The 18907-nt window shown below is 43.2% G+C and overlaps 1 protein-coding gene across 2 annotated transcripts in view; it reads right to left on the reverse strand.

Annotated features, from left to right (window-relative positions):
- Positions 1-18907, reverse strand: part of CBLB (Cbl proto-oncogene B) — a 213690-nt gene that overhangs the window by 35388 nt on the left and 159395 nt on the right. For both annotated transcript variants that reach the window (XM_030204169.1, XM_030204170.1), the window contains 2 exons: positions 8340-8711; positions 3344-3438 (listed from right to left, as the gene is read on the reverse strand). In XM_030204169.1, coding sequence (XP_030060029.1) covers positions 3344-3438; positions 8340-8711 — 467 coding nt within the window. The remainder of the gene's footprint in view (positions 1-3343; positions 3439-8339; positions 8712-18907) is intronic.

The raw sequence follows: 18907 nt of genomic DNA on the forward strand, positions 1-18907 counted from the left end.
TCTGAGCCCTGGCAGGCTTCTCGGTCAAGGCGCCCCTGTCGGCGGCGAGCAACACCAACATAGTAATCCGGAGAAACCTCTCCGACCTGTTGAAAGGAAAAGTCGCCCCCCCCCTCCCCTGGAGGGGAGGGTCTCGTCTTTCTTAGCCAACCCTGTGGATCTCCTGCCTGCCTGCAGGGAAGGAAAAAAAACCCCTTTAAGACTTCCATAGCGGGCGCCCCCCGGTGGCCACATGCGGTATTGCTCCCGGTCAACACTTTGCTTAAATTTTGCAAAGAGCCATCGAGAGCACCGGGGATGCTCCCGCCGACCCTCCCGTTCTGTTGCCACGCGACCAAGGGGTGTGACGTCTCGTTGGTTAACGGTACACAGGCGGCACAGGTGCGGAGGAAAGGCGATTACAGTGTGCCATGGAGCAACGCAAAAGTAAGACTTTAACCTTATGTGAAAGAATAGAAGTGCTGAAGAAATTAAAAACCGGGCAGAGCCAGGCATCTATTGCCCGAGAATATGGCGTGAACCCCAGTCAAATTTCGCGAATCTTAAAGCGGGAACGCCAGCTTCTGGGAGACTGGCGAAGCAACAGAAACCCACAACGGAAACGTAAGCGGGCGGGAAAGGCTGAGGAGGTTGAGGGGGCTCTCCTTCGGTGGTTTTCACAGGTCAGGAGCAGACAGTTTCCTGTAAGCGGTCCGCTGCTCATGGAGAAAGCTGGCCAGTTAGCTGGCTGTCTTGGGCTAAATGACTTCAAAGCCACTGTCGGGTGGCTGGAAAGGTGGAAAAGAAGGAACAATATCACATTTAAGAAGCAGCACGGTGAGAGGCAGGATGCTGATGACTCGGGGGCTGAAAATTGGGTGGTGTCGGTCCTTCCTTCCATCCTGAACGAGTATGCACCTCGGGACATTTTCAACGCCGATGAAACCGGCCTCTACTGGCGGGCCATTCCTGATGGCACACTGGCATTCAAGCAGGCCACACCTACGGGAAGCAAAGCGTCCAAGGAACGACTGACCATCCTCCTATGCTGCAATATGGATGGGGGTGAGAAGCTGGAACCCCTGGTCATCGGGAAGAGCAAGCAGCCCCGTTGCTTCAAGAACGTGAAGCGGCTCCCTGTGTCATACCGGGCGAATGCCAATTCGTGGATGACTGGGGACCTTTGGAAGCAGTGGCTAAAGGATTTAAACACCAGAATGAGGGCACAGAAGCGTCCCATTTTGCTGCTCTGCGACAATTCTGCTGCTCACAATGCTCCTGCCAGGCTGTCTCATGTTAAGCTGGTCTTCCTGCCTCCAAACACTACCTCGCTGATCCAACCATTGGATCAGGGCATCATAGCCAATTTTAAAGCCCATTATCGTGCTCTTCTTCTAAGGCGTCTGATGGGCCTTATGGACGGACAGACTGGTGATAACAAACGTGCCATTGAACTGGCTCGTTCTCTGTCCCTGTTGGATTCCCTGCACCTGCAGAAAGAAGCCTGGAATCGGGTCACACAGGCAACCATCATCAAATGCTACAGGCGGGCACGCTTTTTCAAGGATGCGGGCAGGGACCAAACGGATGCAGCCATGGCCAGCGTGGCTGCTGACATCCCAGCCGGTGTTAGCAATGAGCAGTTCCAACGATACGTAGCTGTAGATTGCAGTATACAGACAGCCGGTGACAGCACGGATGTCGAGCTCTGCGCCTGCAAGCAGGCAACGGCCACCGATGAAGCAAGCGATCAGATGAGCAGCGAGGCACTGATCCAACAACCTCCTGCCACTTTCGCTACAGCACTGGAGGGTCTCAGCACCATTAGGGCCTACCTGGAGAACACTGGGTGTCAGAGCTATGAACGATTTTACCGTCTGGCAGACTTAATCTACGAAACCCAAAGACACCGTAGTGTGCAGAGGACTATCACTGACTATTTTAAGAAAGCCAAATACCAGAGACTGTATTGAGTGTACATTTAATAAACAGTAATGTTCATATGTTTATCAGATGTCAAGCTTCTTTGGCTCACAACGGTTAAGCGCACGCTCCTGTTAACTGCATCTATTTCTTCGGTCCCAGGCCCTTGCACTTAAGCGGATTGCACTGTATTTTACATTTATAATTTGTAGGTATTTCTCCAGCTTATATATTATTGAATTGTATTTTATAAAATACATATGAATCCAAAGAAAAGAGAAAACCCTTTAATCGAAAAAGTAAAATCAAAACACAACAAAGGATATTTATTAAAAGATACAGTAAAAATGACAGAGACTTGACGCAGTCAGTGTTTTGGCATCACAATGTGCCTGCATCAGGAGGCAAAACAATTTCGATGAGTGAGTCCGAAAATGCTTAGCACAATGTCCAGTAAACAAATAATCCTGCATCAAAAAACACCAAAGTGAGGTGCAAACAAAGCACAAGTCAAACCTCGTCAATGACTAAACAGGCTTGGCTTGTACGTCACTTTGGTGTTTTCTGATGCAGGATTATTTGTTTACTGGGCATTGTGCTCAGCATTTTCGGACTCATTTATCGAAATTGTTTTCACTCCTGATGCAGGTGCATTATGGCGCTGAAACAGACTTTGTTGAGTCTGTCATTTTACTGTATCTGTTAATAAATATCCTTCGTTGGAATCACTGGTCTACCCCCTTCTTTTAGGTTATAAAATACATATGTACATGCATAGAACATAAGTACATACTTACAAGTCCTTCAAAGCAAGTCTAAATTTGTGCAACAGCATTTCAGCACTATAAGGGAGAAGGGGTAGGGCACTGCAATACATGGCTATTTTAGAAAGTGACATAGGCACCTATGTTGCCTTTCTAAAACAGGCACCTTGCTGGCTTTTCACATAGGTACTCCATTATAAAATTAAGGCCAGTGTGTATAAACTAACCACAAACCGTAACAGCCATCAAATGCAGTAGCAAATAAGATGCTTCCTTATCTCCTTAATCAAATAACTAAAAATATAAAGACAGAAATGTTCAGATGCAGCACACACTCCCAACAGGTCAAACTGAGCTGATCTAATTGAGACTTCTTTGTGTATTAGGGACTTTCCGTACAGCTTGCAATCCTCTGTCTGGGTTAGGCTCTTTTATGTGTAGCTTTCTACATTCCCCTTTGGAGGGTTAAAATCAGCAGAAGAATCAGAAGAAAGATGTGAACTGAAGGTTGCAAACAGAATGTACTGCTGATTTTGAGGAAGATGTGCGACAAGGAGGTAAACCCAAGGATGAAATATTATTCTACAAAGGCAGCAAACAGTCTGAAGTGGAAGAGAAAGCTATCACCTGCCACCAACCTTCCTTCCAACATCACTTAATGAAGAAACATGACTCACTTTGTAACAGGGAGGATGGAGATGATTGGAAGAGGAGGAGAAAGTCGTGGAGGTACATCATACTCTTCACTTCCCAGATGGCCATTGGAAAAGACCTTTAAAAAAATAAATTCAACAGATCAATATCTATCTCCCCATTGCTTTCATTAAGATGTTTTTTTGTTTTTTTTTTTTTTAGATAGCCACTTTTGTGATTATGAACATTTTGAGGAAGGGAGAGATGAGTTTTGCTGTACTTGTCTACCAGAACTCTACATAGACATCACCATTTTTATTTCTTACCCATCTATCCCCTAGGGATAGGCAGGGAACAAGAGAAACATAGGAAATAATTCATAATACATATATGTCACTTAAATCAAAGACGGAGAGAATTCATAATATACATAAAGCACTTAAAATCAGAAACAAAGCAAAACATCACTAACACCCCTTCTGCACCATGTTATAACATTCATTACACATACGCACCAAATACCAACATTCCTAATAACATTTAAATTACATTAAAACAAACACACAGCTACCCACTGCTCAATTTTCTTATAACATAAAGCAAAGGGTTCAAAGCTCACCTAATGCCATAGCAAACAGATGCGCCTTCCCTAATTTCCAAAGAGTATCGTGCCCCTCCCTCCAGCCTAATGTCTTCTGAGACACAGTTCCATTACATGAATTCAGCAGTAGAAAATGTACGGTTAGGACTGTAAACCAAATGGAAGGACTGAACAGAAGGCCCTATCAGCAAACTGTGCCCACTTGAATGCAAGGTTTGTATCAGGGCATACAGTGAAATCACAGATGTGAAGTACTTTGGAGCCTTACTATAAAATTGCATAAAAACCAACCAGCATCAAGATTTTAAATTGAATCCTCCAGACTACTGGCAGCCAGTGGAGAACCCGCAAGTTTGGAATGACATGATCAAAATGTTGGGCAACTGTAAACTGGTGAATGGCTACATTTTGAACCACCTGTAGTACCCTCAAAAGAAGGCAATCCCACCAGATCCAAATATGAGATTACAATTGCCTGAAACATCATCCTAAAATCATCCTAATTCAAAAATTACATCAATTTGAGCAAAACGTAAAGTTTGAAGATGTGATTATAGCCACCACCCTAACATACAATCCAAAGGATAACGATATAGCCAGAATAACCCCCAAGTCTCATACCTCTGTCTGCAGAATAACAATCAACAACCACAGAGGAACAGAGACAGATCCTATGCAACTGAGGTAAAGGATTTTGGCTTACTGTAGGTTCAACACCACCTTATGCTCAGACATCCAAGAATGTTTAGCTATTCGACAGCCCTTTACTTCAGACATTGCTACAGCCAAGAAGTCATGAACTGGAATAACGAATTGTACATTGGCACAAAACTGATAATATACAACTAGCTCCAGCAGTCTCAAACATAAATGAAACAGATAGATATTAAATAAGATGGCTGACAACACATCAAATCAATTCTTGTATACCACTAATATCTCCTTTCCAGGGTTCAGTGTGATTTACATTCTAGGTGAGACAAAAGCCCATAATGTTAGTGTGAGGTACAAAAATTAGAGACCATTGGTGTAATGCATGAGACCAAAAACATTATAGGAAACGATAATGGATGATACTAGGAGGTAGAAGGCAATGGATTGTTATTAAGCAGTCTTTGGGAAGAGAAAGGTTTTTAGTTTCTTCCTGAAGCTAAGGTAGCTGTTTCCTGTTCTGATGGTAAAGAGTTCCATATTTTAACTCCAAGTACAGGGAATAGAGAGTTGAAAATCTTCTGATTTCAAATTGTCTTTTAAAACAGTGATGCTAGCATCAGTTGTTCTTTCAGTCTGTTAGACTGGACCAAACGTAGCGAAGCAGTCTTAGTCAGCAGTTCAGAGGTGAAACCCTGTAAGATTTGAAAAACTAAACAAACAGCTTTGAACCAGAGTCTTTCTGCTATGGAAAGCCAATGTAGTTTGTTAAGATGAATTGAAACACTAGTATATCTATTCAATCTGTATATTAGTTTAGCTGCTGTATTCTGTATGATCTGCAGTTATTTTGATATTGACACTTAATACCAAACAATAAAATGTTACAGTAATCCAAGTGAAGTAGGACTAGCATTTGGACTAGTACTGAAAAGGCTTTTAGGTTGAAAAATGATCTGACTAGACATAGCTGTCTCAACAGTGTTTTCTTCAATAGCTGGTTAATATAGGAAAAGAAGGTGAGTGAAGAATCAAGCAAGACCCCTAGTACTCTGGTTTCGGACTCAACTGTAAAGCTTTGACTAATGGACAAAGATATTGATGATGGGACCTCAACTCCCTGATTTCAGAACCACAGGACCTTGGTTTTTTGTGCATTCAATTTCAGCTTCTTGGTCAGAGCACAGGTATTAACAGCAGTCATGCTATTCATTACAGACTGAGTTGTATCTTTGTTTGATGCTGTCACTAGTAAGAAAAGCAGGATGTCATCCGCGAAGGATAAAGGTAGTTCATTAAGACCTAGGTGTACTGAGGCAAGGGATGACAAAGAGATTGAACAGGATAGGTAAGAGGGGAGATCCCTGCGGGACCCCACAGTTAGGAGACCAGTAATTGGAAAGTTGGTTGTTCTGCTTGACAAAATAGCTTCGATTTGAAAGGAATTCACTGAACCATTTGATCACAGTCCCTGTTATTCCTATCTGGTCCAGGCGTTCGAGTAGCCATATGTCATCAACCACATCGAACGCCACCGATATATCGAATTGGAGAAGAATTACTTGGTCGCCTTTGCATAGGTGTTGACATATGTAGTTAGAAAGAGCACCAATGTTTCCGTACTATCTGATGATGTGAAGCCAAATTGTGGCCAGTGTAATATAGAAACTTTTTCCAGATATAACTAACCCCAGAGCACAAAACAGAAGGCACCACAGCACCACCTTGTGACAGAACAGTGTGTTTTAAACCTGTACAACTGCCTTTATTAGCTCTTGAAATGCATTTTTCTAGTTTGGCCAGCAGGTGGTGCAGGTTTATGTTAAAGCTGTTGTAGAAAAGTGAATGCCCTCTTTTAGTTTTGTTTTATTTATTTTTGTTACATTTGTACCCCACATTTTCCCACCTATTTGCAGGCTCAATGTGGCTTACATGGTACCGTAACGGCGTTCGCCTGTCGGTTAAATAACAAGTACAAGGTTGAATTGTGGTCAAATTAAGTAGGTGTGTGTCAGGCACCATGAAGGTCGAAGGGAATGAAGATTGTATATTGTCCAGTACTATCATTCGTTGTATTGTGTTGCTGGGTGTGGGGATTTACGTTGGATCGGTGTAGTAGTAGTAAGCCTTTTTGAAGAGGTTGGTTTTTAGTGATTTTCTGAAGTTTGAATGGTCATGGATTGTTTTTACAGCTATTGGGAGTCCATTCCATAGTTGTGCGCTTACGCAGGAGAAGCTGGATGCGTAAGTTGTTTTGTATTTAAGTCCTCTGCAATTTGGATAGTGTAAGTTTAGGTATGATCGTGATGACCTGATTCTGTTTCTTGTTGGTAGATCTATGAGGTCTGTCATGTATCTTCACTTAGTGAAGAAGTGAATCTACAGTGCTGTGCGCAGTATACTTTTAAAACTTGTTGACTGGGCTCTGATTGGCCTGAAGTTTGAAATTACCCAGCAGTTGTTGCTGGCTATTGCTTCAGTCTTAGCCTGGGAGAAAAAGAGTCAGATCTCCTTGCTGAGGCTCGGTGAATTATATGTCCTGATCCTTCCCCTGTACTGTTTAGACAGTACTAAAATATTTAGTTAGTGTTATAATTGATCCATAATTCAGTTACCTGTTGTTGTTTGCCAATTGCACATTTTTTTTTGTTCATTGTGACAATAAACCTGTTTAGCTTGTTGACTCTGCCTGTCTGGACTGATAAAGGATCTTGGTGGCACTGGGGATAATCTGAGAGCGGGTGACTCGCCCAGAGGTGGTTGTGACCTAGTCGGTGGGAAGAGGGTGCTAGTGTAGAGCACAAGCAGCAGATGTAGGCAGACCTGAGCTGTGATCAGGATAGACCCTCTGACTGGGGGTTAACCCCAGGAGGGTGGCTAGGCATTTCATGACACTCTTCCAAATTGTACTTTCTGTTTACAATCTACAAGAAAAGAGGAAAACCATGCTAACATTGGACCACATAGGCCAATAACATACAGTCTCTGTAAAAACAATGGGCCTTGTTTAGTAAGATGTGCTAACGTTATTGTGTGCTAATGCTAGAGACACCCATATGGGTGTCTCTAGCGTTAGCATGCATTAATTTTTAGTATGTGCTAAAACAAAGCTAGCACGGCTTAACATAGGGTCCAATGTTTGATCTATTGTATCGAATACCACTGATGCATCAAACAACACTACAAGGGAGACCCTCCTGCATGAAATTACCACTGAAAATAAATAACGCTGGATAACAGTCTCCATTCTGTGTCCTCTGTGCCATCTGAACTGGTGCACATCTAATTCACCCTTATCCTCCAAAAAAACTGGAGTTGTCCAAGAACATCTTTCTGTAAAATCTTACTTAAAAATGGCGAGGATAGGAATTAGTTGGATCTAAATTCTTCTTCAATAAAGGGTACATGTTAGTCTGCTTCAAACTCCGAGGCACACATCCTTGAAGAAAATAATACATTGACCTTTCTGTGTCAGTGAAACCATAAAAGACCACAAAATTTAAAAAAAAAAAAACCAAACTAGTTTTAAAAATCCTGTTTAGTGAAGGACTATCGGACTATTTTCTTTAAGTATAATATATTTTTGGTCATTGTCACTCTATGATGTTAAGTCATATCTTGTTTCTCAAGAGAATGAAACCATATTATCACACCTCAAATCCAAAAATGAACACCCATTGCTTGTTTTGCTGTTATTAAAACCTGGGAAGGTATGTTATGACCCAACAGTTTATTCCACTATCACAGCATGGGAATTCATGAAATTCGTTTTAATATACATTTCTTACCCTGGCACCTTCTATAGATAAATCGTGATGCCTGTGCTGTTTTCGCACAAATCCTGGATCTGAACTCATCCGGGTGTGTCTCCCATTTATGCTGGAAGCAGCAGCGGCAAGTCCAGGTTTTGGAGAACCATCCCCTGCTAGCCGACATCCTGCTAGCTGAGTGCTGCTAGAAACATCTCTTGGGCACCAGGCTTCGAGAGGCATGGGCTGGTCTCTGCAAGGCACACTTTCTGTATGATGTATGTGCCTATTTATCCTGTTGTCAGGTGGGATGGGAGGTGGTCTCTCAGGAGGTGGAGGGGGAGGATCTCTCAGGGGAGGTGGTGGTGCTGGAAGTGGTTTATCCTGTTTCCTCATCATGCATGGGGAAGACTGAGCAAAAGAGAAAAGAGAAAATTTCTAGACATGGATATATACAGAAAAGTCATCTATCTTTACATAACATTCTGAAGAGTTAAATAAACCTCATGTGGTCTTGCGTCTAACCACACAGTGAAAATGTATGTGGCAGTTCTTAAACAGGGATTTCTGGTTGAGATAGTGTACTGTTTAATGTTTATCAAATTTAAATTTCACCTTTTGTTAACATTATTTAAAAGCACCTCTGCTAAAATATGATAAACTGTCTCCATGTACGTTAATACTCTATGCTGTTGAGATGAATCTACTCAATTTTCCCATCATAGTCACTTTTTGTCCTTCTCCATTCAACACTAGTAAAAGAATGAAATGTTCAAGACACAGCTGTATTTCCCTGGCTCACTATGCATTGGTGACACAAGTAGATAGAACACATCTCAGTCTTTACAACCTATTTTCAGTAAGCAATCATTTAATATGGAGCAATATGACAAACTAAAATCCTGGAAAGGTTTGTCCTAAGGCACACAAAGGATGTACATGCATGGAACCAAAAAATATCTCTCAATTTCATGTAGCAGACAATTTGATATTAAAGTACACCTACCTATGTGCTTTGCTGAAAAATAAAATGTTGAGAAAGTGTTGCCATTAACATTAAAAAAAAGTAAAAAAATTCAGTAGATGCTTTGATGTTTTAAAAATTGATGCAAATACAAGTTATTTAACTGGATTTCATCAGTCACACTGATGACTAGACCAACTGGTTGCACATTAAGACACTATGGAAATATGTAAGGGTCAGAGTACAGAGGACCCTATCATGAACCATAATTTTTCTATTTAAATACAAACAGATACAAATACAGAATGAGAGAAAGGCTTTAGTGAAAGCAGGCTGTAGAAGCGTGCTAGCAGCTGGCTGCAGGACCTCACACAAATGTGGCACACACACAGAGGCTGCAGGTAAAAGTCAAAACACTATGTACAAAAAGGGACAGTAATCAGCTGTTACTTGGCAGTTTTAGTCCTTTTAATTAGTCAGTCTCTCTCTCTCTCAATATAGTCACAGGAAATATTCTTAACAGGTTGACTCCTAGCTAGCCCCAAACACAGATAGCCCCTAACACCGTCTTGGGCCTCGTCAGAGTATACACCAAAATCAGGAACTCTCTGGATATACTTCAAGGTTACTTCCTACCTTGGTAGTCTTCCTTATAAGAATAATTAACTCCTCCTGGAAGCTGAATTGAACACACACAGTTTCCCATCACAGGGAAACTTAGGCTAAGGCTACTCCTCTTCCCTGGCACTTCCTTCAGGTACTGAATATGCTGGGGGTATCCTTATTCAGGGTCACTCCCTTGGAGGCTTCTCTGCTCGGGGCATCCCCCTTAAGACTACTTCATTTGAGGCCTCCCCATCCTGTTCTGCCAAAGGTCTTAAACTTCCAGCTCTCTGCTTGAGCCCCACCCTCCTGGCCAGTCAAGCTAACATACTTAAGCCACTTCAGTGTGAGGGAGTGTTCCTAAGGAAACCATGCCTTGTACTACCCACTCCCTCTCAGGCATAAAGGGACCCTCCATTTCAAATACATCTAAGACTTTATCTACAGTTAATATTTCATTAGAAAAAAAAAAGAGATAGTGTCTTGGTCCAGGTGCTGGTGCTGTGGGTGCTTAAGCACAGGCATGGCTATGGTGTGGCACGAGCCACTCCCCCAAAAAATGACTGGCCACCCAACCAGAATCAGACAGTACCTGTAAGCTGGTTGGTCATGGGCTATATGGGCCCTTTAAAACCTGGCTCTTTCAGTCAACATTCCATTAACAACCATGTACCATTATCGGTTTGGCAGTATCCCTTAACCCATGTCCCATCTCCCCTCCACCATCTGCAGACCCTCCCCCTCCTTCCACTTATTTCCTTTGACCTTCTCCTTGATTTCCTCTACTACATTTAATACTCTTATTTCTTGTTATTCATTGTAGTTTCTTTTCTGTTTTTTTCTTTGTTTTCATTGTTAACCACCACATGGTACCACATGCAGTTTGGCGGTATATCAAGCACTTAAAAAAAAAATCACATGGCCTGACATCTGTAAGAAAAAGGAAGGGGCTCATATGACCCATAGTGGACACCAGGGCTGCAGACCTAGCCAGATCAGATGCCAAGTCAAAGTGAGTGAAGGAGAAGGAAGAGCTTAAGAGAGCAAAATAGATGCCAGACCAAGGAGAGATAGGGGGTGGAGACAGAGAACAGGGAAGATTACAGCTCCTGAGGTGTCCGACACACTATTTGAATAAGAGAAATGCATTTTGTACAATTCAGGAAATAAGAGACTTGAGAGAGCAGAAGAGAAGAATGAGACTTAGGGGACTGGAGGACAAAACAGAAGAAAGATGGTATTCAGGGACTAGGGGAGAAGGAACGAGCAGAAGAAGAACCTAAAGAACAGAAAAGTGGTGACTGAGTGGGGGCAGAGCAGGGAATTGTGGATGGAAGAAACTGGTCCGAATTTGGAGGGGACAGGCAACTGGTAGGTATGAGTGGGGGGTTTTACATGGGTTGGGAGTATGAGTGAAGGTGTGAGATGGGACTAAGACAAAGGTGGCGAAGGGTGTGTAGAGGCTGAAACACAGTGTGAATACCTTGGAGATCTGCGATGAGAAGCAATAAAAAGAGATGGGGGTGCTGTGGAAGGATACGAGAAAGAAAAAGAATGGGTTTGAGGTGAATGAGGGGGGAAGTGGAGCTAAAAAAAATGGTGAAAGAGGAAGTAGGAGGCTGGGTAAAGAATAAGAAAGTGAATGGCTTGGAGTAAAGTAAGGAAGGAAAGACAGGAATGGAGTGTGGGCTGGGAAGGGAATGACAGCTGAGAGCTTGAGTACAGAATTTGGAAATGGAGTACTAGGGAGTGGGTAAAAGACAGAGGGGGGTATATGAAAACTTGGGAAGAAGAGAGAAAGAGGGGACAATAGGAGTTTTAGACACGGAATGAGAGGGAGATAGGAAAAGCTGGTAGATGAGAGGTGAGGTGAAGGAGACTAAAGAACAGAGTGAGAGAAAGGGAGAATGGGGGTTAAATGAGATATGAATGGATATGGAGGTGGAGACGAGAACAATGAAAGATCAGTAACAGACAGGTGTACTTGATCTCCCCTAAGCAATAAATGTAATTTCACCTACGTGTAATCTGTAAACCACTTTGAACCGAAACCTGTTTTCAGATAACAGTGGGATACAAGAATGCAGAAAGAAAGAAGGGGAGAAGAGAAGATGAGAGAGAAGATGGGAAAGGCAATCCTGGAAAAGGACTTAAGAGGATCAACACAAAAAAGTGGAAGAGAGACTGAGACCCACCCAATTAGAAAAATAAAATGCCCAGACAACAAAGGTAGAACACAAGATTTATTTTCAATTTTTAAAGATTCATCTTAGGAAAATGAGAATCCTTTCTATTTTTGTATTTTGCAAAATACGGGAAGAAATTTCATTTCTGTTTCTCTTTTTTAGTACTACATACTCATAGAATCTAGTTTTTGGGAGTAATGTAATTTTTGTCTGCATGTTTCCATTTCTAATTTATGTTTCCTTATTCCATATTAGTTGAGGGTCTGTCCATGCTCTGTATATATACCAGAAGTGAAGGATTTTGCTAGCCTGTAGGTCCTGTGCTGTCCCATTTGTTCCGCTTCCCCAGTATGAGGAGCATGGCTGTCCTAGGACTCTGTGTAATATTTGTAATGCTGCCTTTTCCTAAGTAAGGATACTGCACTTTGAATCCTAGGACTTAGTGTTGTTTTGGAATAGTGTTCGCTTTATAGGTTACAAGTGGTTGTTTTTTTACAGAGGTGTAAGTTAAACGCAAAGTGTCTGGTAGTGGCACATGTGTCATTCCTGAGATGTCACCACAGTCTTAATATTTATGTATATTTGTATGCTGAGTTCTAAGGGGAAATGTCTGGCTCCATTACTGGGGGATTGTAGAGAGCGTATGCTACAGAATCGAGATACAAGATTTATATTGCGATTCTGTCCCATTCTATATAGACTTCATTCAGGTAGAATCATCCACTGAATTATAGTTTTACTGGGTGCCCGAAACCGATTGTGGACTATTCTCTATACATAAAACACTGTTGGAACTGTTTTTTATATTCTCATAGCTAATTTAAACATAGGGAAGGAAGAGCAGTGATGCGAGTGTGATGTGCAGGAGTGTCACTTTGGTTTGCCCTCTCATACCTGGCTTGCTCCCCATGTTGCAACCCCAAATACTTCTGTCTAGAGGCACCACTATGCTTGAGTACAGTGCAATCCGCTTAAGTGCAAGGGTCTGGGACCAAAGAAATACATGCAGTTAACCGGAGCATGCACTTAACCATTGTGACCCAAAGAAGTTTGACATCTGATAAACATATGTACAGTACTGTTTATTATACGTACAGTATACATTCTCCGTTAACTGACGTTAGGCTTACTTGAAGTAATCAGCCATAGTCCTCTGTACACTCTTGTGTCTGTGAGTTCCATAGACTATGTCTGCCACACAGTAAAAACTGTCATATCACTGACATCCAGTGGCCTCCAGATAGACCCGTACGGTGCTGGTCATCCATAACGCTCATCAGATGACGTAGCACAAGAGCCCGATAATGTTTGAAATTGGCTATTATGCCCTGATCCATAGGTTGGATCAGAGAGGTAGTGTTTGGTGGCAGGAAGACCACCTTGACGACAGACAGCCTGACATCATCACTGTGTGCAGCACAATTATCACAAAGCAACAAAATCTGACGCTTTTGTGCCCGCATTCTAGTGTCTAACTTCTTTAGCCACTGCTTCCAAATTTCCCCAGTCATCCATGAATTTGTGTTATCCTCATACGACACAGGAAGTCGCTTAACATTCTTGAAGCAACGGGGCTGTTTGCTCTTTCCAATGACGAGGGGTTCCAACTTTTCATTCCCATCCATATTGCAGCAAAGGAGGATCGTCAGTCAACATTTTACCTCCTGTAGTTTTGGCTTGCTTGAATGCAAGTGTTCCATCAGGAATCGCTCACCAGTAGAGACCGTTTTCGTCAGCACTGAAAATGTCACGAGGTGCACTCGTTCAAGATGGTAGGAAGAACTGAAACAACCCAATTTTCAGCACCAAAGTCATCAGCATCTTGTTTTTCACCATGCTGTTTCTTGAATTTTATGTTGTTCCTCTCCTTCCATCTTTCCAACCATCCAACAGTGCCTTTGAATTCAGTTAGTCCAAGACTTTCAGCTAGCTGATTAGCTTTCTCCATAAGCAGTGGACCACTGACAGGAAATTGTCTGCTCCTGACTTGAGAAAACCACCGAAGAAGAACATCTTCTACCCTCCTCAGCTTTTCCTGCCCGTTTTTGTTTCCGGTGTGGATTTGTATGGTTTTGCCAGTCTTCCAGAAGCTGGTCTTTCTGCTTCAAGATACGTGAAATTTGACTGGGATTGACACCATATTCTTTAGCAATAGATACTTGACTCTATTTGTTTTCAAATTTTTTAAGAACTTCTATTCGTTCAGTCAGTGCTAAAGTCTTACAGTTGCGCAATGACGACGACTCCAGTGTACACTTTAACAACATTCTTTTGCTTATTCTGCCTGTGGCAGTTAAAGGGGCAGAAAATTTGAAATCTTGTTGGTTATCACGCGGCAATCGGCTTCCCTATTCCGTGCGCGCGCTTATGTGGAGTCTTTCCTGCAGAGGAGCGGTCTTAAACCATGTATATAAGCGAATCTTGCACTTATCAGTGGTGCGCTAAAACCGAAGTTTGTCCCTATAGAAACTGATGGCGCCAAAAATGGGACCGAAGTACAGCATGCAGTTAAACAGAGCATGCGCTTATCTGACATGCACTTAAATGGAGTGCATTGTACTTCCAATATTCTCTCCATCAGTTCTCTAGACTGACAGTAGAGAGCTCCATGTTGCAAAGCAACATGGGGAAAGAGGAAGTGCTTATGTCCACATGTCAACTACACTACTGCTCCTGCTTCCCTCTGTAGCCTATTGATTGGCTGTGGCTAATCAATGGGCTGGTGCCTACTGACTGCCTGTGTCTAATCAATGAGCTGGCAGGAGAGGAGCTGATGCAGCATGGTGCAGGATAGACCATCTCCTGCATTCAGCTTTCAGGGTGGAAGGGAAGAATTGTAGACAGTTAGTAACAGGCCTGTGCTCGGAACCAAACGTAGACCACTAGAGGTGATTAGAGTCAAACTAGCGCCTGCAATAGTAAGCACAGAATACTTGGAGGCTCTAGCGTGGGAGACGAGTACACCAAAGATTAGAGCAAATAGCATGCTAATGCAGTCAAACGGATATTCATGAGGTCATTTCCTATTCCCTCCCAATGCTCAGAAAACAGCGCATAAAACAAAGCCACTTCACCACTAAAAAAAAGTAACGCCACTCGAAGCAGGCATTAGGGTGTTTGAAGAGAGGATTTCTCATTATTCTGTCTTTAAAATCTGCTGGTTTTTATATAATTTATAAACAGAAGGAAGCCTGGTAATGAGAAATAAAAGTGTGCAAGTCAGAGCAAACCCAAAAGTGAAAGCACATGTTGGCGCCCATTTCCTATGTTTAAATATAAGTGCCAAGTTTTTTAAAAATTTAAACACTTCTATTTAAAAGGTGCAGAAAACAAACATCAATGTGTGTTTCACATTTGGGTTTGCCAGGTGCATCCTCACAGGAGCTGAGCTTATCGTGAAACTTGTGCTTATGTGCCAAGCACATTACCTCCTCCCTGCTTTCGCTTTTACATCGTGCATATAATTTGAATATCATTTCCTTTGAGCATTACCAAGCTAGGTTTCTGCGCTGTTCTAGCAATATAATTTCTGTGCCGTTGGCTTACAGTGGGAGTTCTGAGCATCAGCCTGGCTCCTTGGCAGAGGAACAGAGGACTAGAAAAGGATAAGGGAATTCAAAGAAGCTACTGTCTGGTGGAAAGAATGTTGCCATGAAGACAGAAAAGAGAGGTTGGGTGTAGGGGCAAAGGCTGAGTGTCCCTTTGGAAGAAGAGGAAATTAAAGGCTGTAAGGGTGAGGGAGTGAGAAGGACAGCAGCTGTGTGTGACTGGGGGGGAGGAGGGAGAGGATTGGGTGGGGGGAAACATGATCTGGGACAGAAGAGGAGAAAGGAGCTATGCTGGACTGGGAAAGGAGGGGATTGAAAGAAAGGCTGTGAAAGGATAGTGGGGGTCAGGACATGGTGGAGAGAAGAGACATGACCCAAGAGACATGAAGAAGAGAAAAGGGAAAGAAAGACGAGGCTAGAGAGGAAAGGAAATAGCAGGACAGTGTGAGAGTAGAAGGAAATATGAGAGATGCTGTAGAAAGAAAGATAACACATAGCAGAATGAAATTATAAAGAAACTAGTAAAAAAAGGCCCGTTTCAGAGCAAATGAAACGGGCGCTAGCAAGGTTTTCGTCGCCAAGACCCCCTCCCTCTCTGGCCAACCCCTTCGTTGTTCTGCCATTGCTCCGCCCCCAACGTTATGATGTTTGACGTGAGGGCGGGGCCCAGAGCGATTTCCCACCCCGCCTCCCTGCCAACCCCTTCGTTGTTCTGCTATTGCTCCACCCTCGAGGGCGGGGCCCGGAGCGATTTTGGTGGCTTCACCACCACGAACCTTCGAACCTTTTTGAAGGAAGTCAGGGCTTGGCTTCACTGACGTCAGTGTCCTCAGAACGTTGAGGGTGAGTTTTATTATAGTAGATGAGAAGAAGGCATGAAAATAATTCTTAGAAGAGAAGGAATGTGAAGACGGAGAGGAACTAAAGAGAAAACTGAAGTCAAACTACAGACACAACAGCTGGATAACTGTTTAAAATTCAGTCAAGATTTCTGTACTAGCTGGAGTCAAGGGTGGGGAGTAGTTGGCATTGTGTCTTTCTCCCTCAATTCCTACAGTCACCAAGATAAATGAGTTGTTTTATTGGAAGAACAAGGGGAAATCAGAGGGGGTTGTTGAAGTATGTAATCATACAGTCTGAAAAATCTCCAAAACTGTTCTTCCAGCAGCTCTGTTATGAGAGAACCTATGATCAAGTCTCAAACTGAGAGAAGAATGGAAAAGAATACCATATTCTTTTTCCCTTGTTACATCCCATGTGAGAAAGCAGTGGTAGGCCAAGTGGGTTCACTATGCTGTATCAGCCTAAAGAAATAGCAAGGCAACAGAAAGAGGTGACTGGAAAGATAGGTGGAGTTTGTAAGAGGGCAAGGAGTAACTGCCCCCCCCCCCCCCCCAACATGCATTTCCTGATTCAGTTTCCCTCATTGCTCAGCTATGAATATTGGCTTCTCTTCTCATTCTCAACAACTTCAGACTAAGCTCAAGATCAGCTTCTGGTTATTTATGACCTTTACAGCTGCACACAGCTCCATGAAATAAGGGGGTACTGCCTTACTCTTGTGTCCTTCCATATTACATAAGTGGGGGAAAGGGGATTAAGGGGATCATGCTGCTGGACAAAGTCTTGGGGGCGGGGGCAGAGAAGCAGATGTTTTGTTGAAGGAGGGAAAAAGAGGGATACTGTGCTGGAGTCATAGCATCCAGCTCTATGGGTGCTTCAGCACTCCGAATATTGAACAAACTCCTTGACTGTGTCCAGAGAGAGGTAATTCTATCTGGTTTTAGATCCCCAAATAATTTTGAAAAGTTCACTCCTATGGCTACTAAAAAGGAGTGCCATATTAAAGCTGCCACCACTAAAAGGCTTACTCAGTTCCATTTTTGCAGAGTATGAGCTAGCCTACAGCCCTAACTCAGCAACCCAAGCCAGACACACACTCTGTGCTCATTAGCTCTGTATCATGCGGGTTGGCATGTGGTGGGTTGAACGAATACATGCTTCTGTGGTCTGGATTTCAGAATCATGTCAAGACCTCCAATTTAGCATGTGATCTCTGGAGTTCCCAAGTTGTGTGGAGCTGCTGACTGTTGAGATTCCAAGGACTGGGCATGCAGGCGGAATGGCTCATAGGAACTTTCTGGGCATAGAACTGCCACTGTCCTGCAATCCATCAGTTCCAGTAGCAATGCTGCAGAGGATGAAAAAATAGGAATGGTCTCAGGTAAGAGATGAGTAGGGCTCTGGAAATGGACAGCAGGAAGAAGGTTCCACATAATGCAGAATAATAAACTGAAACATGAGCCAATTCTGCTGAGAAGGGTAAGACTAGCCCGCAAGGGAGGAGCATGTGCTAGAGAAGAGGGGAAACTTAATGGAGAGAGCAGCTTAAAGGGAGAGGCACAGTAAGTCAGGTCAGTAGGAAGTAGATAAGTTTAAGATGGGGGAGTGGAACATGCAGGGGGAATTAATCACCTACCTCCAAACATAAGTCAAACTGTGAATACGGACTAAGAGGAGGAAGAAGAAATTAAGAGGAAGGGGTGGGGGGGGGGCAATTGAGAAAAACGTTGTCAGTCTGGGAGAAGAGAATGCGTGTGGTGTGGAACACGCAAGATAAGAAAGAAAAACTACTGAGAACTGGCTGTGAGGGTAAGGTATGGGCAGTATAGATCAAAAACACTGAACTGAAAGGGACAGAGAGAATGTGGTGTAGATGAGCTGCGGGTGGGCAGAGACAGGGGTGGGGGGGGGAGAGTGAGGCAGGAGAAAACTGGTGGAGGTGAGCTACGGTCATAGATAAAGAAAGACTGATGCCACATCAATTCCCTCCACAACACTAAGTCCCCCCCCCCCCCCCCCACTACCTCCTCATTCTGTAGTCCCTTTGCTGCATTCAATCATCCATCTCAGACTTAAGTAGGCCTAACCACAGTATGAACATCACCACTAGACCCAATTCCATCCACATTCATAGTAACATAGTAGATGACAGCAGAAAAAGACCTGCACAGTCCATCCAGTCTGCCCAACAAGATAAACTCATATGTGCTACTTTTTGTGTGTACCTTACCTTGATTTATATCTGTCTTTTTCAGGGCACAGACCATAGAAGTCTGCCCAGCACTAGCCCCGCCTCCCAACCACCAGCCCTGCCTCCCACCACCGGCTCTGCCACCCAATCTCGGCTAAGCTCCTGAGGATCCATTCCTTCTGAACAGGATTCCTTCATGTTTATCCCGTTGAATTCCGTTACCGTTTTCATCTCCACCACCTCCTGTGGGAGGGCATTCCAAGTATGCACTA

Source organism: Microcaecilia unicolor, chromosome 5 (genome assembly GCF_901765095.1).
Source record: "Microcaecilia unicolor chromosome 5, aMicUni1.1, whole genome shotgun sequence".
NCBI classification, from domain to species: Eukaryota; Metazoa; Chordata; class Amphibia; order Gymnophiona; family Siphonopidae; genus Microcaecilia; species Microcaecilia unicolor.